Here is a 22,398-nt window from a genome sequence, read left to right on the forward strand (position 1 = left end):
ATATTGTGGAAACTCCTACCTGTGCGTGTTTGACGCGTTTTCAAACTTTCCTGAAGTCGAAAAGCTAATCGACAGAACGACATGCACTGTCATTGCTACACTTAGCTCAATTTTTGCAAGGTATGGAATTCCATTGGAAGTCGGCCACAGTTTTCATCTCATCAATTTGCTTTGTTCGCATCCAGATAGGAATTCAAGCATGTGACGTCGAGTCCGAGATTCCCACGATCCAATGGCCTCGCCGAGAAAGGAGTCCAAATTGTGAAAAGAATAATGAAGAAGACTGGCGAGCTCAACAAGGACTTCTGGTTGGGTCTACTCGTCTATCGCTCAACTCCACTAGCCGAAGGCCGGTCCCCTGGTTCCTTCCTTCAAGGCAGGAAGTTACGCACTCGGTTACCAGACTTCGCGACATGCTCCAGTCAACTGATGTCTCGGCGCCAACCACGCAGCCAAAGGCCATCTAAAGGGAGAAACCTGCCAGCACTCAAGAAAGATGCAGTTGTACGAGTACGAGGGGATGCATGGGACAGCAAAGCTCGAGTCATGGCCCTGGTGGCACCACGGTCTTATCGCGTCCTTACAGAGGACAACAAGGTGCTTCGACGCATCCGACAACATCTTCTAGCCACACGTGAGCCATTCCGGCGTGACTTAACGGATGATGACTCTGAGAGTGAAGACATTTCCCAGGAAAACGCAGGAGCACAACAGTCTATAACACAGCCCACGCAAGCCCAGGAAAACGCTGGAGTATCGCAGCCTACAACCCCGCCCAACCAATATGTGCCAAGGCGGTCCATCCGACCAAAGCGACAGCCCAGACGTCTTCACTACGATCAGAATTTCCACCAAGTGTCCCGTATTGTGCTCGCAGACTTTTAAATATTGCACTGAGGGAGATGTATTATATCAGACGCGCATGCGCTTTATGCAGGTGCCTTGGCCAGCATGCTATCTGTAACAAGTGACTGTTATCATGCAGCCGCCGGTACACTATATATGTTGGGAAGCAATCCCGAATAAACGTTCTTCTTCTGGTTGCTTTCACGCTGCGTGTTCATTCTTGGACGCCGGAACAGTCCTGTGTCGTTCTCCCTCTCGTGATCGTCTTAGCTGGTGCTGTTCCTTCCTAATTCAAGTGTATATTACCCTTACACATTAGAAAGGTAGTGACTACAGTGACGGTCCCAGTACTTAAAAATCTACACTACAGTGACGGGGCCCGGCACTTTAACTACATTGACAGATGACAAAAATACGAACATATATATGGACATGTTGATATATGAACGGTAATCGAGGTCCCATGACCATGATCGTATATGACAAAAGGTGGAGAATAGCGTTTTTGCGATTTCGCTAAGTTCCATGTTTGGGGCCCTCCTGCATACACGATACATTTTTGTTGCGCATGAATATTTTCTCAGCGACCAGTGATCAAATCTCGGAACATCTTGCGTGTAGGTTGGGAAGAAAAGTGGCTTCTTTCAATAGATTGGGCGCCAAAAGTGACAGCACACAAGAAGAAATACAGACAGAAATAGCGCCTTGTTCTGTCTGTATTTCTTCTTGTGTGCTGTCACTTTTGGCGCCTAATCTATTGAAAGCTATGCACCAACTAGCCCCACAACGTGTTTTACTGAAGTGGCTTCATCGTAGCTCGTGGAGAAACGTTTAGGAATTTTTCCCAGAATAAGAAGACAACAAAAGAAATATGGCTTAGTGTTTGAAACAATACAAGTTGTTAGGCTTACATGAGAAAATACTCAAGCATGACAAAAAAAGTTGTGCTTGCAGGAGGGCCCAGGACTTGGAACATTGCGAAATTGAAAAAAATAGCATGCTCCATATTTTGTCATATAAAATGTTTTCACAAGACAACTAGCGCGTTTCATGCAGAGCTAAGAATTATTCCTTTGTGTCAACATATTCGCCCATCACATATAAAATTCTATAGAAAACAAAAAGATGGTCATGGGACTTTGATTAGCGTAATCTGAATACACCCATATTGAGAAAACTGTGCATAATTTCGAAAATTTCACACAATTCCGACAAAACCACATCTTACTTTTTGGCGTAGATGTGACACACACATTTAAAGTGCAGCCACTTCAGGCACGCGTCACACCCAATGGCGTTATCATGAACCCTTTGCCGACATGCACTACATGTCCAAAAACTATGATTACACTTCTGAGTAATTGTTGCAGTGAGCGCGGCCCACCCATCATCGGTGAAATAGTTCCGGATTTCACCTATCTCAACTCTGTCATCCAGAACTGCTGAAGAAACCTTCTCAGGGGCAACTTCAATTTCTTTTTCACCAATCTTGTGTCCCCTGATAGCCTTTGGAGACATGGAACAACATACCCTCCAAAAAAAGGCCATAATTTCGGCAAAGCACTACAATCATATTTATTAGCTATAAACCACTGATTTGGTGGCTATATTCTTGCTTGGCATTCTTTTCTTTGCGGTTTGATAATTTATGTAACTGGTGATAATTTTTGTGGAAGCTGTAAAAAATTTTTTTTTGTTTTTAATCTGCTAATGTAATGTGTTGCATTCATCCTCTGCATTGATCCCCCTATGCTTGTACCGAATGTGTATTATATTTCGCATCCAGACCCATCAACTAGCCTGTGGCTATTGGGTCCAACAGTCTTTTGCGTATGCCCTGTAACACTTATGATAATGATAATAAAGAAAGAAAGAAAGAACGTTTACTGGAATGGAAAGGAAATGGTACAAAGCGCATTAAAATAAAGGCATGGCATATGTCGATGCTTGTGTAGCACCAGACAATGATTACAGTACTGGATTAAGAAAAAGAAGCGACGGGTAATTGCTCGTTTAAAAGACCGATAAGCATCCAATGTGATGCTACTTGAGAAATAATGATATTGAAGCTTCGACGACTTTAGAAGAAAAGAAAAAGAAAACACTGAATCATCGCGACGGCACAGCACAAGTCGCTGCATAGACGTCGAAGTCCCTAGCTATAACGAAATTATTTTTGAACAGCTCTGATAGTGTACACGCAACAATGGTTGCTTGCGTATGGTCAAATGCTCATATACTGTGGCATAAACCTCACGGCACGGTGCAAAAACGCTCTCGCAGTGAAAGCGAAACATTGTGCGCAGACATGCATGCAGACGCGCAGTCGGTCACCGCGAACCCGTGCGATTGCTACATTGAACCTTCATTCTGTGATGCCTCATTTGATTACACAGACATCCAACTATAAGAACATATTTCACATAGTTTTCTCTCAGCGATTGCTACCTTTAACGCAAGAAACCGGTTCAGGGGAATCGATCGTGGCAACCGCGCAGAGTCGCTTACCGTACGTAGTAGGTAAATAGATAGCGTCTGTAAACCATTCTGTGCCTTCTGTTTGTCCAAGATTATTATTTTAAAGGTAGGATGCTTCTGTCATTTCGAGAGTACTTGTAAAAATGTCCAGGAGAGCTCCCATGTAGTATGTTTATTTGGTGCCGATAGCCAAACCTATGTGGAGCGTGCCGCGTTATCACTCAGACTACGCAAGTGAGGCGCTTCCGACAGATGGCGACTCCGTAAGTCCTCGCCCCCAATACCGACATCGTTATAGTGACGGCCCCGTCGCTACACTGTTGTTGTTAAGGTGACGGGCCTCGTCACTGTAGTGCTGATGTTAAAGCGCCAGGCCCCGTCACTGTAGTGCAGATGTTAAAGTACCGGGCCCCATCCCTGTAGTCACTACCCATTAGAAATCCAATTTTTAAAGGGGCCCCGCAATACTTTTTAAATGTGGCAAATAAACATGCCCGCTGGTAAACAACGCTCTCACGAATATGCAGTAGGGCTCTTCACCTGCCTTATCCTTCCTGAAATTTATCGCACTATTCATGTTTACTGAAAAGCATCACAATGACTATTGGCTGAATAGACATTAATAGAGATGCTCCCACTAGAACAAAAAAAGGCCTCATGACTACAGTGGTGCCAACTAGTGGTGCAGAACAATACTGCTGCTTATACCGATGGTGAGTACAAGGGTGGCTGAGCATTGCTTCGCATCAGCGCAGCTTCAAGTGCAGTAGAGGCCGTTGATCCTTACAAAAGATTTGTTGCTTTTTAATGCCACATATTTCACGAAAAGGCTAACTTGAATAATAATGATACACTAAATTCTTTTTATTATGCTATATTATACGGTGTGGAACAACTTTTGTCATTGTAATAGCAACACTGGTTGGTGCGGCAAAGCAAGGTTTTGAAAATTCTTGCTGCAGTGCCCTGGAAGAGCTACATCCTTGTATGCAGACTACGTGGGCCCGGCTGCTGTGCTTCAACACAGCAAGCTAATCTGCTAATGTTCGTCATGCAGGTGTCACTTCACACGATCGTCCACCTTCTGCTCCCTTCCCTGGCTACGGTTTCTCCAGATGTCCCCCAACCACATCCTGCTTGGCACATCGACTACGATAGAACTGTCTTCTACCACCCCATGGATGCCAGCATCGCTTCCAGACCGTTCTCGGCATAATCAAGATGCGCTTCCAGCCTCTGTATTGTGTGTGCTGCACGGGCAGCATCACTCTTCACATTTTCTATATCAGAACGCAAGGGGGCTAGGCTTTGGTAGTGGTTTTAGAGTGGTTGATTATCACTACTTGCAGGACAAAAATAAAGTTTTCCATCCATCCATCCAGACCGTTGACACCGTTCTTGTGCCTGGTAGCATCACTGTACCCAGCAGCATCACTCAACTTGCAACCTGAATACCCATCGCCACCGATATCAATTCGCCCATCAGCTATAAAAGAGCAGGCGCGGACGGAGGCATTTTGTGGGCCTGGCTGCTGTGCTTCAAAACAGCACGCTTATCCGCTGATGCTCTTCATGCAGGTTAGTAAATCATGCAGTCTTTTTACAAAGCGTTCAAGTAATTACTTTCTCCTGCAGCTGCCGGGCCCACATTACTGCCTTTCCAGAGTTGTGATGTTATTCGCTCTTTATTGTTGTTGGCGGGTGACATCGAAACTAACCCTGGACCTGATAGTCAAGCCGTACTAAAAGAACTTAAGAGCCTATCCACAGGTCCATTCCGACTGATCACCGAGATTCAATGCCTCAAGTCTCAGTTACAACTGACAAAGCAGTATCTGATCTGAGCGTTCACATGACTAACCTGGAGACCCACCACCAAAACCTAGTCCCCTTGCGTTCTGATAGAGAAAGCATGAAGAGTGGTGCTGCCCGTGCAGCACACACAATACAGAGGCTGGAAGCGCATCTTGATGATACCGAGAATCATTCTCGGCACAACAATCTTATTTTTTATGGTACTGATGAGTCTTCAGGGTCAGAGTCGTTCGCGCAATTGGAGGATGTAATCATCGACCACTGTCACAAACATATGAGCATCACGCTTGACCCGAAAGAAATCGAGCGCACGCACCGCTTGGGCAATCCTGCAGCTAATCGTAACCGCTCCATAATAGTGAAGTTCACCTTTCATAAAACAAAAGATCTTGTTCTTTCTAACGGCCACAAATTTAAAGAAACAAACTTCAGCGTTGGCGAGGATTTGCCTGCAGACACCTTGATGCATTCGCGAAAAGCCAATTGGTACCTTAATCCCTGCGCTTTAAAACTCTGTTCATAGGCAATAAGTGCTATGTTTTTGAAGAACAAACACAGAGTGTGAAAGAATTGCTATAGCAGCCAACTTGATGCAGGAAAGCCCCTTGCCCTACGGTATCGACATGAGCTAACCTTTGCTCTTCCGTAATCTTTGCCAACGCACGCAGCTTCCTTCCTAAACGCGATATTTTGTCTAACATCATGTTGTCGTCTAACAGTAATTTGCTGATAATAACTGAAACCTGGCTGACTGACGATATTACCAATATCAAGGTTCTTGCTGACTTGCAGAATTTCCGCCTATGCCGAAAAGAATGCGAAATCTCATGAGGTGGTAGTGTGCTAATCGCCACGCATTATCATTTATCATGCTCTCTTGTAACCATTGAGACTGACTTGGAAATAACAGCTAATCTGCCGCGCTTCACCGCAGACTGTTCTCTTGGGCGTTTGTTAGAAACCACATAACACTCCTGATTTTTCGCATAAACTTAATAACATCTTGAGCGAACTTAGTGAAAAACACCCTAATGCAAAGATCCTGCTTTTTGGTGACTTTAATTTTCCGCAAATCATCTGGACTAACAATAGTGCTTTAATCATAGGGAATTATGCTGCTAAAGAATTTGTTAATATGTGTCTTAATTTCAGTCTAACTCAACTTGTGCTAGAGCTTACGCACGTTACAAAGACACATCTAATATACTCGACCTTATACTAAGCAGCCATCCTGACAGCCTATCATTCATAACTTACCTCCGTGAGGTAAGCGAACACAAAGTAATTCATGCCACCTTCTCCTTTCAACCCATGCGACAACAAAAATCCAACAAAACTATATGCCTATATGATAAAGGGAACTACGAAGCTATTAACTAAGAGTTAGATTACTTCTTTTCAACCTTTGAGACATTATTCCATATGCACCCGCCTTAAGAAAACTGGACACTATTTACAAACAAATTAATTAACTCGTAAACAAACATATACCAAGAATAACTATGCACACCAATCAAAATAAGCCATGGTTCACCAGAGCTCCAAAAAGCTTGAAAACCAAAAGAAACGTCGCTTCCAGCTAGCCACGCGTCTTAGAAGCACCGAATGCATGGTCAAAATACTACATGGCAGAGAACGTCTACCTCAGTGCCGTTCGCACTGCTAAAAAATCTTTTTATAATGACGACCTAACCCAGCTACTTACTTGAAACCCTCGGCGCATTTCTTGCGCAATTCTGGTGCATTTTAAATCCCCAAGAAGCTCGTACTATCAGCGTGACGAATGCAGCAGGCGACACCGTCACAGACGCCGAGTGTGCTGATATATTCAACACAGCATTTCTTTCCGTGTGTACAAAAGAAACTACCACTCCAGACTTTCCACTACCTAACAGCATAACATCGCATATTTCACCCATTGTATTTTCGATAGATGGTATACTATCAATCATTATCATTATCAACTAATTATGTACTTCTTCTGGTGTGGACAAAATTAACCCGAAGATCCTAATGAATACTAAGCATATATCTGCGGCATGTTTCACTGTGTTGTTCTCGCAATCATTGTCTACAGGTGCCTTACCGGATGATTGGAAAGTGGGAAAGGTCGTTCCAGTAGTCAAAGCAGGTAACAAAAACTCCCCCATAAACTACCTACCCATTTCATTAACTAGCGTTCCTTGCAAAATCATGGAACATGTCATATACTGGCATATCATGAACTTTTAAGACTCGGTAAACTTCTTTCATCCTTTTAACATGGTTTTCGTAAAGGGCTTTCATGCGAAACATAACTAGCTATCTTCCTTAATGATCTTCACGTTAATCTTGATAACATTCAAACCGATGCCATCTTTCTAGACTACTCTAAAGCTTTTGACACAGTGCCTCATAACCGCTTGCTAATAAAATTATCCAGATTGAACTTGGACCCTTACGTAGTACAATGGATAAAAGAATTCCTCACTAATCGTTCCCAGTTCGTCCTTGTCACCTTGTGAATAACTTTTCCTCTGAACCCTTCCCTGTCACTTCAGGTATCCCTCAAGGCCCAGTCTTAGGACCGCTTCTTTTCCTAACATACATTAACGATCTTCCGCTGCATGTATCTTGTCCTATTTGTATGTTCGCTGACGACTGCGTGATTTATCGTACTGTGACCAGCATCTCTGACCAAGCATCTCTCCAGAATGACCTTAATAGCGTGCAGGACTGGTGCAACCGTTGGCAAATGGCCTTGAACCCTAACAAGTGCAAATTTATTTTGATTTCCTGCCGTTGTAGTCGTTATCTTTCTACTCACACAATTGCAAACGCCCCAGTAGAAACAGTTCTAGCCTATAAGTACTTCGGCGTAACCCTTTCCCACGACCTTTCCTGGAATGCGCATGTGACTAATGTAATTTCGTCAGCGAACAAGACCCTTGGGTTCATGAGGCGTCATCTTCGTCATGCTCCACAGCACGTCAAACTACTCGCATGCAAATAATTCGTCAGACCACAACTGGAATATGCAGCCGCCATCTGGAACCCTCATCAAACATATATCATCAATGCACTCGAGTCAGTTCAGAATCGTGCGACCAGATTCATCGATTCTTCACATTCATGTAAGATCAGCATTTCACACTTAAAGGCAGAATCTAGCTTGACATCTCTTGCTTTTCATTGTCGTATCGCCACGCTCTCTCTTTATTCCAAATTTTCTTACAGCTCGCTAACCCGCCCACCTTACATCACGCCATCATCTTCACGCATGTTACAGCGCACCAGCCATCAACTCCAAGTTTGTCGTCCTCGAACGGTCATTTTTCAATCTTCTCTTTTTTCCTCAAGCTGCGAAAGACTAGAATGACCTACCTTTCAATGTTGCTGCCATCACATGTCATTCACAATTTCTAGAAATTGTTCAAACTTGTATTGCAATCTAACATCTGCCTTTCCTTATGTCCACATGTTAACCACCCCTCATATAATACCCCAAATGGGGTCTTTAAGGTAATAAAATGAAATGAAATGAGAAAAGGGTGTTTTAAGCTTAGCACTTGTCAAAAAAGTATGTTCCTGTATGTAATTATCTGTGTCTTTCATGGCCAGTAACTTTTTAAAGTGTGAGCTGCATTGCCTTTTGAAAAACTTAAACTGTTTGTGGTCTTGCAGCAACATTACATCCATCTTATTTGGTGTTTGCATTTTGACACATCTTGTAAAAGTGCATAAACATTGCATGAGATTAAACAGACACTAAAATTGCTTACACATAGCAAAGGATAAAAAAAAAACTGTATGGACTGCATTTCGTTGTACAGTTGAACCCGTTTATGACGAACTTGATAGTTCCGCGAAAAGCGATCACTGTATCAGTGGTTCATTATTTCATTTCATTTCATTTTTGTTCCTTAAAGACCCCGTAATGGGGTATTACATAAGGGGTGGGTTACACAGAAATAAGCAGAAACCATGTGTTAATCTATGGTTAAAGGTGATTGGTGACGCTTTCTATGAAGTTGGATGGACAAGGGATGGCAGTGGTGTCGCCCGGAAGGCCATTCCAGTCAGCAGCTGTATGAGGAAAAGATGACGCAGAAAAGGTAATGGTGCATGCACATGGGTGCACGACTTGAAGAGGATGACCAGTGGGATTAGATATGCGTGTTGGTGGAACAATGTATGGCAGGATACCCATCGAGCTATGAAAAAGTTTATAGAATAAAGAAAGACTGGCGATACGGCGGCGACATGAGAGAAGGAGTAAATTAGATTCTAATTTTAGTGATGACACACTTACATCATAAGAATACGAAAGACGTATGAATCTAGTGGCACGGTTTTGAAGTGACTCAAGGGCGTCTTGAATATAAGCATGTCGCAGGTTCCAAATTGGTGAAGCATATTCCAATTTTGTTCGCACGAGATTATAAGTGGACTTGCCCTTCAAAACAAGCAAAAATTAATGTCACCGAAGTTATCGGCGGCAGTTACAATTCTACACCACCTGGGCCCGGAAATTGTATTTTTAGTACTGTATCTTACTCTCTGTTCCTGACACTTTACCGCACCTACCTGAACATTTTTATTAAAAATGGTGCCCGGCTGGTTCCAATTACATGTCATTTGAAAACTGTGAGCACAGTGGCCATTTTTTCTTCAAAAGCCTGTTATACATTTAGCTATCAGCGGGACACGAGTAGATGATAGTGAAGCATTCTAGTTGGCTGGAAGCGGAAACTGCTACGGCATACAGGCTTGCCATCGAGAGGAACAAACTTGCGCATTTTGTTAGTTTCCTCAAAAAAGTAAGAAGTTCGAAACGTTGAATATCATCGCCATGTTTATCGGCAATGACGTAAACAAAGCTTTGATGAACCACGATCTCCCGATAATGGTGTAGTAACAGTAACGTTTGCTGACTTCAAACGAGAGTGCAGCTATGGCTATGATGATATGATTATTATTATTTATTGCCATCCCCTTTGAAACAATGCGGGGGAAATCGTCACCTATCCTGCTTGAGTTACTGAGGTATGCTATCAATGCTTTTCTTTCAAGCAGGTTTGTGTACACATTTCTTTATTCTTCTCTATCTACCTTGTACCACTGCCGATGCCTGTAATGGACCCGGTCATATCAACCTCTTCCCTGCTTTTTTTTTCCACCAATACTCTAAACACCTCTTCCTTGTCTTGACTGCTGACCAGTTGGTACTTCCACCTACTTTAAACCTAAGCGCTTCTGGAAGTTGTAGATTACGTACTGGTCTGCCTGGGTGAATGCCTCCGCATTCCAATCAGGATGCGCTGAATGGCCTCCAGATTTTTGCTGCAGCATACACATGCCTCAACTAATTGTGAATGTTTGCTTCGGTATGTATTTATGCTTAGGCAACCAGCTCGAGTCTCAAATAGCGTAGCACTTCCCTTCATTTTATTGTAAAGATTTTCCCTTCTAATTTCTTATTTCCCATTCTTGTTAATCTCCACGGTCTTCTTAATTTCCATTCTTTGCATCCAAATTGCAGTCTCTGTTTATCTCACTTTCCTTTTGATTACTCCTAGTTGTCTATCTACACTTTCAATTACCCAATACTTGGTTGCCAACTTCCTTGACTTCTTCCTCTGTTCTGTGTCCACACTCTTTAGGTACAGATACTTATGCACTTTAGCCACAAATTTATTTTGACCAATCTTCAAAACTAATTTTGCTCTTCGCTTCTCCGACTTCAAATGAAGCCCAACCCATTTGTTACCTTTCACTGCCTCATTTGTGGTTTTGCCATGTGGGCTCCCAACGCCAACCGGCTCACCGATTTTTGGCTAACTTCCAATCCCGACAAAATATCCGATTTTAGGCACAGAATCGCATTTGCAAACAGTGCTGGCACCATGACTCCTTTCCAGATTCCATGCACCGCCTTATGTGACTCCAACTAAATGCTTGCCCCCTAGTGGCCGCGCCAAGAAACAGCCCATCCACGTTCAAGCTTTAAGTGCACGGAAGAGGGCATTCTATCATAACTTGTGCTGAATGCCTCGTAGTTCTCAAATCGTTGTGATGCAGCTGCACACCAAGCCCAAAAATGAAAAAATACGGACGTCGAAAGACTTGTTGTGTACCATTATGTGTGTCCTCACGGTGGAAAGACATCAATGCATGATTTCATCTTTTCGTGAAAGAAGCAGACGACGTCCTCCGGACAGTGACTTGAATGAGAAACCTCACATTTGGAAAAAGGGAAACACTTCACTCAGGACTTCTTTCTTCCCGGTGCGCAGAACATTGCTTTCAACATCTTTCTCGCATTTCAAATTGCGGAGTGTGCTTTGTCTAGGCAGGCGCTTTGATAAGTTACAGTGATGTACATTTAAGCTTCATTTGGTTTTGTTCATTTATTGGCAACTCCAGAATCTCCTACTTGAGCTGGCAACACCGTCCAAATAAACAAAAACGGCTACAATATCTAGGTTAATGGTGGCTCTTTCACTTGGTGCTGTGGTCATGTTACTTTTTTGTGGCATCTAATAGATGTTTCACGGAAGCTGAAATAATAATTGCAGCCAATCACCTTATTCTGATCGGTCTCAAGGATTTGAGTGACGAAATTGCAGGAATAGTTGTGCTGTGCGTGCAAACGCCCAGCCTGCCCAGCGAGCCACATCAGACCAGTTTGAAGACAAAGAGCCTTTCAAGCAAGCCAGAGGTTTAAAAAATGGAGGTGTTTGTGCGTAGCAGGCCTTGTATGATACTTGACCGTTTCCGACCTTCATGGGCAACTCCACACTGAGACTCGTGTTGCGGTATATCACATATAGCATCTCAGAATGTATAGGCAGTAACATCTGTCGTGCTTTTGGAAGCTATATACAGGTATTGTGCACTGACAGAATGAAGCTAAAAACTGTAAAATTATTTGCTCGGTGTGTCTTGGTATAAAAAGAGGTGAGAGTTCCGTTTGTGAGTCGGGGTGCTACTTCTTTTTATAGTTAGCTGATACAGTCGTCCAAGTTCAGCCACTGGCACTTCTCTGCACTTGCAGTACGCAGTGTTCGACGTAGGGCACGGGCTCGGGAACACAGCAGACACCTGCCGCCCATAGAAATTCTCAAACACAGCGAAACGTGAAAAGTGAATAGGTAACAACCAATCGATCTAAGTTGAGTTTCCGCCAACAGGTTTTCAAAAATTTAGTGAAGGTTTTCTTTTGGGCAAAGTCACTTGTATTAGTGTAAATGCATGACTTGGAAGCGAACTGAACCAGTTGTAATGGAATGTTAGTGTGTGCACAGCGTCCGAAAGCAAACTAGCCACACTGTGCGCAGGTCGAACGCTCCTAAGCTGGAACGAGCGCTGTTTGCTGTTGCTTCTAAATTTCTTGTGAGCAAATAAACTGGCAGATCACTGCATTGAATGAGAAAACAGCACCTTCTTCTTGTACTGCTAATTTAAAGCATGCTATGAAATCGATATGTCACTTCGCAGCATAGCATGCGTCATGATCAACTTCAGACCTTCTGAGGCAGTTATCATTCCTGCTACCATGCCGTGAACAAGCACCATTCATCAAATACAGACGACCTTATCACACATATCAGCTTACTATAAAAAGAAAGGTGTGGCCCCAACTCACACATGGAACTCTCATTTGCTTTTCTGCCAGGACACACTGACCAGGTAATGTTACAGACCTTTAGTAAAACGCGCTTTTGGGCTAGTTGGTGCAATGCATTAAGGTAAAATCAGCCTCTGTCCTGTCTTCTTGTATGTTTCCTGTGTGCATCTTTTTTTGGGATGGTTTTTTCTTAATGTTATAGTGCAGAATTATTTAGCTTCTGAAAGCAAGACAGACATTACTGCCTATATATTGTGAGGTGCTATAGGTGATATACTGCAGCATCAGTTGCAGTGCGGAGTTGCCTGTGAAGGTCGAAAACAGTCGAGTACCAAACTTGTACCAGTGAAGTAACACGGCGAACAAGTGCTTGCACCTTTTTTAGGCCCACTACACATAAACACCGCCATTTTTTAAACCTCCGGTTCTCTTGAAAGGCTCTTTGTCTTTACAAAAAATATCTGGTGCAACTTGCTGGGCAGGCTGGACGTTGGCACACACAGCACAATGATTTTTGCAGTTTCGTAGCAGAAATTGAGACCAATCAAAATAAGGTAATCAGCCGCAAGGACCGTTTTGGCTTTAACAAACACCTTGAATAAAGGGAAAATGAGACATCCACCCGTTCGTAGCAATTGCTACAAAGGAAACCCATACGGGTTCCTCGAAAGAAAAGCCTCATAGTTGAAGAAAAATTCGTCCTGGTCTGGGACTCGAACCCGGGACCACCGCCTTTCCGGGGCAGCCGCTCTACCATCTGAGCTAACCAGGCGGCTAGCAGATGGCAGGGCGAAGTCGAATTTGTCGACAACACGAAGCAAAGGCAAGAGTTTGACGTAGTAGTTCTGCGGAAACCCGCAAGGTGGAGAGAAGCAATGAATAAAGGGAAAATGAGACATCCACCCGTTCGTAGCAATTGCTACAAAGGAAACCCATACGGGTTCCTCGAAAGAAAAGCCTCATAGTTGAAGAAAAATTCGTCCTGGTCCGGGACTCGAACCCGGGACCACCGCCTTTCCGGGGCAGCCGCTCTGGAAAGGGCAGCCGCTCGTGTTGTCGACAAACGAGCGGCTGCCCTTTCCAGAGCGGCTGCCCCGGAAAGGCGGTGGTCCCGGGTTCGAGTCCCGGACCAGGACGAATTTTTCTTCAACTATGAGGCTTTTCTTTCGAGGAACCCGTATGGGTTTCCTTTGTAGCAATTGCTACGAACGGGTGGATGTCTCATTTTCCCTTTATTCATTGCTTCTCTCCACCTTGCGGGTTTCCGCAGAACTACTACGCCAACAAACACCTTGATTCGACGTCACGAATGAGAAATGCATGAGCGCAGCACCAAGTGAAAGAGCTGCCTTGAACCTGGATGTTGTAGCCATCCTTGTTTATTTGGATAATGCTGCCAGCACAAGTAACGGATTTTGGAGCTGCCGATTGTATGCGGTGCCGCACGGAGAACTGCGCAAAAACTAATGTGCCACCATTGTGGCTTCCACAATAGCACCGGCGCATGCTGTTGTGGAGGCCACAGCCGATGTTGTGCCTTGAAGCATGCTAGAGACATACCTTGAAAGCATGGTTACCCTAGCATACCTGAATGCGTTGAAAACGAGTGACTTCTCTCGCGGCTTGTGAAACCATTCGTCATATCTGGGCACAGTTTCATTAGGCAGGGTCGGAAAATTGTAAATGCAGTGAAATGTGGCTGTTATAACCGATAAATAGTTATATCTCGGATCGTTATACGTGGGTTCAACTGTATAGCATTTCATAAAACATTTCACATAGGCTTCAACATGTGCATTACATTTAATAATGTTTTTCGTCATCAGCCTTGGATATCGCGAATAGACCAGGGAAGGCTGCTACTGACAGGTAACACTCGCACTGTACAACTTTATTAACTAACACACATATAACACATGAACCTGCCGACCAATTTATCAAACTCATTGTTACATTCTGCATTGTTGGACCTCACAAGTAGCTTGAGCCTTACTCTGTGCGTCGATTCCCCAACCAGAGTTACTGCTCTGTCATCCAACGCCCTCGATCTCTTCTTCACAAATGAAGCTGATCTGGTGTCTCCACCTATCTGTTTTCCCGATATCAGCGACCATGCTGTCGTTTTAACTAGCATTTCTTATCCACACCAAAATAGAGCTTGGCTTACTCCAAAACTGACATACTTTTACGATCAAGGAAACTATAGAGCAATGAACAGTGAATTAACTGATTTTCTTCCAGCTTTCTCGGAGGGTTGCTCAGAAAAAGATGTTAACATTGCTTGGAGCGTACTGAAAAATAAAATACTTGCACTAATTTCGGAGCGTATACCATCAACATTTCTAACTGCCAATCGTCGGACAGATAAATCATGGATCACCCCTGAAATCTGTCAACTCCTTAGAAGAATACGCCGTCTTCTTCAGAACCTTAGGAAATGCAAAATGCCAGTCACTTCTGAAAAATTATTTTCTGTCCAGCACATTTGTAAATCAAAAATTAGTGAAGCGAAGCGTCATTTTTTCAGTACTTTAGATGCAAAGATTGAAACAACGACAAAATTAAATGGAAGCTTGCCAAAAAAAACCAGGAAAGAGAAAATTGGTATACAGTGCATCACGTCTGACAATGGCACGATAACAAATGATGAATTGAAAGCCACTGGTTTCAACAACTATTTCAGGTCCACCTTTTCTGCTAAGTCAGCGATGAACAATATTCCTTTACCAGCATGCGCCTCAGTTCTTCAGGAAATGCCCGACATCACTTTATCAATTCATTATATTTCTCAAATCCTTACCAGCCTAGACACAAAGCAACAGGTCCTGACGGCAGACTCAATCGCGTCCTGAAAGAATGTGCTAGCTCTCTTGGCAATCTTATTACAATGTATATGACGTCATTATCTGAAAGAATCATGCCGGACGAATGGAAATTTGCTCATGTAGTTCCTGTCCATAAGAAAGGAGCAAAAAATAACTTGGAACCATATCGCCTAATTTCTCTATGTGGCGCTTCGAAAATTATGGAACACATTGTATACAACGACCTAATAAGGCACCTGAATTTGCAAAGCCTTTTTTTACGCAGAACAGCACAGTTTTTGCACCAGATTTTCTTGCGACACACAGTTAACGGAATTTTCTTTTGACATAACAACTGCATTAAATCAAGGTACAGTAATACCCCGTTAACCCGAAGTAGTAAAAACCAGGAAAAATTTCGAGATAAGCAGATTTTCGAGATAAGTAGAATTGCGCAAACTGCCGTGAAAAATCAAGTTCTTTAAACAAAAATTACCACTTAGCAGCTCTTCAAGAACAGCTCTTCAATCACACCTTGATCCACTGGCTCCAGCACAGAGGTCACATGACATGCCATAGGGCTGGCTGCTTGACAAAGTTTATATGCCACTAGGCTCCGACTTCATGTTCGGGGAATGCATCGGCTTTGTGGTAGGTGTGGCTAAAAGAGAAAATAAACCGAGGAACTTTAGGTGCGGCAGCATCGCGCAAATCTTCCGAGACGGTCCGGCAGCAGAATTTTCGTTCCACTCTCATTCAAGATTTCAAGAAATCCGCAGTTTGGCCCAAAAATACTTCGAGATAAACCGCAACAAATACATGGGATGTATAGGAAATGGCACGGTGCTGCATAAAATTTTGAATTAGCCAATTTTTTTAGATATGCGAGTTCGAGTTAACGAGGTATTACTGTACTAGCATTGACTGTTTGTTTGTAGATTTCAAAAAAAGCATTTGATCGGGTTCGACACGATTGTATAACACACAAACTTGGCATTTAAAAATTCCCGCTGACCTAATGAACTGGTTAATTAACTACTTCATAAATCGCAGACACATAACAGTGGTAAATCGATGTTGCTACCAGTCACATCCGGAGTACCGCAGGGGTCTGTTCTGGGCCCGTTGTTATTTCTTATTTTTATTAACGTTATTGCTAAAAACATCCAGTCGAACCTACGATTGTACGCAGATGACTGCGTTGTTTACCGCTCGATAAACAATCCCAGTGGCAGCAAAATCCTTCAAGAAGACCTTAATACAATTTAGAACGCCGGCATTGCTTGCATCTCAAATTTTTTCATAAGATCTTTTACAACAATACTGGCATTAATAAATCAAAATAGATGCTTAACCTGCATTACATATCCCATCACCATGAACACACATTAAAAGTAAGGCCAATGAAGACAAGAACGAACTTGTTAAAGTATTCTTTTTTTCCAGAAACCATCAATGAATGGAATGCTCTGCCTGAGGACACCATTTCTAAAACATCAAATTCAGCCTTCTTCAATGAACTGCTTGACATGTGATCAGTTCGTGTGTTTTGATGTTTTTTTTTTTTTTTCGCGTTTGCTCACGTTCGATTTTTTAGTTTTTGTGTTCGCTTGCCTACTATATATTTTATGAGTGTGCATATGTGCGTATGTGTGTTTATATATTTATGTATGCTCATGTATGTGTATATATGCACTTATGTACATATTGTACTTTTTCTTTCATTTTCCTTTTTTGTTTTGGAGATAGTTATGCTGCCTGCACTGAATTATTCATCACCGTGTTTTTTGTTATGTAAACTTAATTAGCACTGTTTTACATTTGTATCATTTCCCCCTCCCATCCCACTGCAATGCCCTCTGAGTGAATGTGGGACTGTATAATAAATAACTAAATAAAGAAACAGATAGTCATGGCACTTTTCCATCATATTTTTTATTTCTCAAGTTAGAGGCAAATGCAGATGAACCTGCATGAACTGGGCATGGCAACAAAAACAACAATTCTCTGCAAGCTTCATGTTATTAGTGCTGAAGCAATGCGAAGAGAGGAACAGTACTCACGAGGATAGATCTCTGGGTAGACCAGCCGATTTGGGCACAGTGGGTAGCAGCCGAGCAGGCTTGCTTCCAACCTGCACGAAATTAAAGTGAGCGGCAGCCACTTTTTGTGCAAGGTAGTTTTTTTTTCAGACTGCTTTTAAAGATGTGAAAATAGGCAATGTCAAAGGCAACCCTTAATGAGCTTGTCAATATCTACACCTGAATGCATTGTCTTCCTATTTGTATGCTGATGATAGGCCACATGAGAAGGCAGTGACATGTATGCAAGACAAAATTTTTGATTGGATGTATTGCAATTAAATACATCCAATACAACCGAGCTGCCTGTTTCATCTCACGTAATTATAGCCACCACTCCAGCGTAACGCAAGTGAAACTCGATCGTTCCCTCCAACCTTTAGTTCTTTGCCGTAATGTCGCTCTTTTAGCCTTGTTTCACAAATATGTTCATAATGCCACACAGTCGATACTGCGTATCCAGATCGCCTCAAACACGTCTCGCCGACTAAATAACCACTAAAGTTTTGCTCGCATGTACGGTACCGACACATGCTTTTAACTTTTCCGCACTCCCTACAGCCACTCGCTTGTGGAACAATCTGCCCGATCATATTGCTTCCGAGTCAGATCAAGAATAATTTTGTCATCTCCTACACGAACATTTTTCATAATAGCACTTACAAACCACTTTATCTTGTTTCTTGCACTTGGCAATGTACTTCGAACTTCCTGCCATGTCTTTATTTCTATTAATGCATTGCTATCATGCTCTTATGAATTGGTATTTTATGCTGCATCACATGTTCACTTGTATGCCTTGTATATATTATTGCTTTTTTGCATCTTTTTCCCAATATATCTCTTGAAGCATTGTACTCCTTGATCAGTTCATTTTTCCTGTATTTTACTTTCTAGTATTAGTACCTTACGTTGAATTTTACTCGTGTTCTTTGCATCAAGTGTGCCTTTGTGGCATTTTGTTATTTCAGTTTTTCCTTTTTCATGTTTTGATCTCTGTAGTAATGTTGATGAGCCCTGCATTGAGCCCTGCATTGAGATTGAGGCGTATCTTTTGTACTAGACAGAAGGCTGATTACTCTTTTTTTATTTTATGCCTTGATTTTGTAGCCCCCCTTACACAATGCTCCATAGGGCCTGCTTGATATTTTAAATAAATATTATTCAACCACAGTAAAGCAAAAGTCAATTGCATAACAAGTCCACACATAATACAAGCTGTGTTGCTCCTACTTGCTTTTATTACAACCCATAGTTGCAGCACACAAGGGACAAAACCTGTACAAAGTGATTGCTCTAAATACAGCTAGGCAATATAATGATAATGACGCAAGGATGATGGGATTATGAAGAGTGTATGACGACGATGGCATCATGACGACAGTATGACGAAGCAATAACAAGAAGCGCTAAAACATTACTGCAGAACTCGTCTCATGACAGCTGTTGGTGGTATTGCTATTAGCGTTCGAGCAAGGTAGCGACACACTGTATTTATGAAGTTAGGTTTACTTAACATCTGCAGAGGTCATTCGTAGAGGTCATCTGTGGAGGACTTTTGTTTCTTCGGCTATATGCGACATAATAGGAGTCTCGCAGATTGTGCTTGAGCAATGACAACCACTTTTGAAATGTCTTAATACATTCATTTTTGGTCGATGGTCAGCAGTCGCCGCACCCACTGTGTGCACAGTTATTAAGCAGGAAAGCTCTTAGCTCCCGCTGTCGGCGACCTTCACGTGACCTTGAGCCAAAAGCCAGAGCTATTATCCAGGCACTCAAACGAGAAAGTCTGGGCTAGTTGCAAGAACAAAACGAGATCATCCAGGCAACCAGATATGACTGCACTACATGCGCTAGTTACCTCCCATACAAGTAACAAAAAATATTGCTTCCGAGTTCTTCCCAATATTTGTTCACAATATAAATCAAAGCTGAAGTTTTATTTGTCATTTCCTATAGCGACATTCAAAAGGCAGATATTTATTTAGCACACTTCCAAGACCTGAGGGCATTACAAGAAGGAGTGGTGAATAAAAATATTTGCACAGCAAAGAGAGAAAAAATACAGTTATAACAAGTAAAAAAAAAACAAGTTAGCAAAAGGTTTCATGAATGACAGTCTTGAGGCTGTGGATGTCGGTGATGGCGGCGATGGAAGCGGAAAGGTGGTTCCATTCTTTGCTAGTCTTTGGAATTGAAGATTTGCTGTAGGAATTAGTCTGACAAGATGCACACCAACTTTATGGTTATGATCTGAAAACAATGATACTTAGATGGGAGCAGAAAAAAGAATGTGTTTTAAAATCGCACTATAATTATAGATTTTGTGGAACAATGAAAGGTGAGAGCATTTATGGAGCAAAGATAGTTCAGGCAAGTGTTGCTTTCATTGATGATACGCTGGCGTGCTGAGAGCACTTTGATAGAATGAAACGTGCTGCGCGATTTTGGGTGATTCAACAATTTCTAGAAGTGTGGCGTTTTTGGGATCCCAGATAGCGCATGTACAATCTAATTTAGGGCGAACAAAGAGTTTTATATAGATGTAGTTTCACAGGCGACGGTGCTTGGAAAACATTTCGTCGCAAGTATCCCAGCGTGCCATTTGCGTTGTTAGTAACATAGTTAACATGTATGCGCCAAGAAAGATCAGAACTGATGTGGATGCCGAAGTAATTGTATGATGTCACAGGATCTAGTCAGATGCCGTCACGAAAATACTCGCTGCTAATAGCGTGGCCCGGTCGAGATATTCACATGCTTTTACGCTTCTTGATGTTGAGCCGCATCATACATTTATTGCACCATGAGGACAAGTGTTATAGATTTTCTTCAAGTTCATGCTGATCAGAGGGTTGGGCGAGTTTTTTATAGAGGATGCAATCACCGGCAAAAAGTTTTATTGGTGAAATGTGACTCAGTCAGGGAGGTCGTTAATGTAAATGAGAAACGGTAAGGGTCCCGTCAGTGATCCTTGTGGGACACCAAATGAGACAGGCAAAAGAGTAGATGAACACTCATTAGCAGTCACAAATTGGGTGCGGTCACAAAGGAAATATTTAATCTAGCGGAATACCTTGATGTCTAAGTTCAGTTTGCTTAATTTAAGAAGTAAGTCATGTGCCACCCCATGAAAAGCTTTAGCGAAATCCAAGAATATGCAATCAGTGTCAAAGCTGATGTCATTATTTATAAAGAGGTCATTAGTAAAAGATAGTAGCTGCGTTTCACAGGAAAACATTTTCCTGAAATCATGCTGGGAGTTAGTGAAGAAACAATTTTCCTCTAGAAATTTGATGAAATGAGAATAAACATGCTCAAGAAGCTTACATGGGATGCTTGTAAGCGATATGGGTCTGTAATTAACGGGAAGATGTACATTACCTGACTTATGGACAGGAACCACCTTTCCTACCTTCCAATCATCGAGAATTGTGGAGCACTCTAAAGATTGAGCAAAAATGTTGGACAATATAACAGATGAGTACACTTCTGTCATTTTAAATATTTTTGATGTAATTGAATCACAGCGAGACGAAGATGAAATTTTAAGATTACTAATGAGTTTACTAATGCCTACAGCATCAATAATTACGGGATCCATAGGAGGAAAGTTACAGCCGTAAAAACATGGAAAAAAAACAGGTGGGGTTTTACAGAAAAAAAAAACGAACACCTCGTTAAACACTGAGCAGCACTGTGGAGGAGTATTATCATCGTGTGCAAGTTGGATAGGACGATTCTCCGAGCCACTGACAATGTTCCAGAACTTGAGTGGTTTAGTTTGCAACATTTTCAGTAAAGTGGTGCTGAAAAACAAATCTTTGGCATGCTTGATACTGTTATTGTACTGCATGTTTACTTGGAAATAAGCAGCCCAATGATTGGGCTTATTGGTTCGCTTAGCACGATGAAAAAGATGTTTCTTCTTGTTTGAAAGCCGTTTTAGAACAGTAGTAAACCAGAGCAACTGTGGGCTAGAAATTATCTTTCACTGTGGTATGAAGCGATGGTCTAAAGAACCCAGTTTATTTTTATAGAGGCACCAGTTTTCCTCAACTGTGCACCTAGAGAAATTGCACATAAAATCAAGGAGGAACGATTGCATTTTGGCTATTATCGACGTTGCGTCTGCTCGACCGTAATCGCAAACCATATTATGCTTTTTGTCGGATATGGTCTTCGTAATGGCAATGCGGATAAGGTCCTAGCTTTGATTGTAAAGTGGATCAAAGAATGATCACTTATAACAGGAAAGTAAGTGAGAGGGCTAGCTACGTCACGCGTGTTGGGCAAAACAAGATCAGGAATGTTGGAGACTGATACGGTGGTTCTAGTTGGTTGAAGAACAAGTTGGGTTAGATTAAAATCATTACAGAGGCTCAGAAAATTAATGCACCCAGAAGAATTATGTTCAAGAGTAGTAGCCTGGTCACTCCACATAATGGCAGGGTAATTAAAATTGCCCAAGAGAAACAATGGCAGGCTGAGGAATCGAATGGTTACGCTGTTAAGTGCACTGTGTAATTCATTACAAAACGACACAGGTGCAGTGGGAGGCTGATAGCATGCGCAGAACAGAAATTCTCGATAGCCAGCTTGAACACAAACACAAACTAATTCCAGAGGGGACGCAGTAGCAACAGGTGAAGAAACAAGTGAGTCACTGACAGCAACCAACACGCCCCCTCTGGAGCGAATGTCATGGTCATACTTATAAATAGTATAGGCTTTTCTTGCTTGTCGCATACGCTATGTGTAT

General features: G+C 42.3%; 1 protein-coding gene across 11 annotated transcripts in view; it reads right to left on the reverse strand.

Moving 5' to 3' along the window:
• Positions 1 to 22,398, reverse strand: part of LOC142573299 (tRNA-queuosine alpha-mannosyltransferase) — a 308,316-nt gene that overhangs the window by 65,981 nt on the left and 219,937 nt on the right. For 6 of the 11 annotated variants that reach the window (XM_075682950.1, XM_075682949.1, XM_075682958.1 and 3 more), the window contains one exon: positions 17,616 to 17,686. The exons of the other annotated variants lie outside the window; for them this stretch is intronic. In XM_075682950.1, coding sequence (XP_075539065.1) covers positions 17,616 to 17,686 — 71 coding nt within the window. The remainder of the gene's footprint in view (positions 1 to 17,615; positions 17,687 to 22,398) is intronic. 11 annotated transcript variants of the gene reach the window in all.

This window comes from Dermacentor variabilis, chromosome 2, assembly GCF_050947875.1.
Source record: "Dermacentor variabilis isolate Ectoservices chromosome 2, ASM5094787v1, whole genome shotgun sequence".
Taxonomy (NCBI): domain Eukaryota; kingdom Metazoa; phylum Arthropoda; class Arachnida; order Ixodida; family Ixodidae; genus Dermacentor; species Dermacentor variabilis.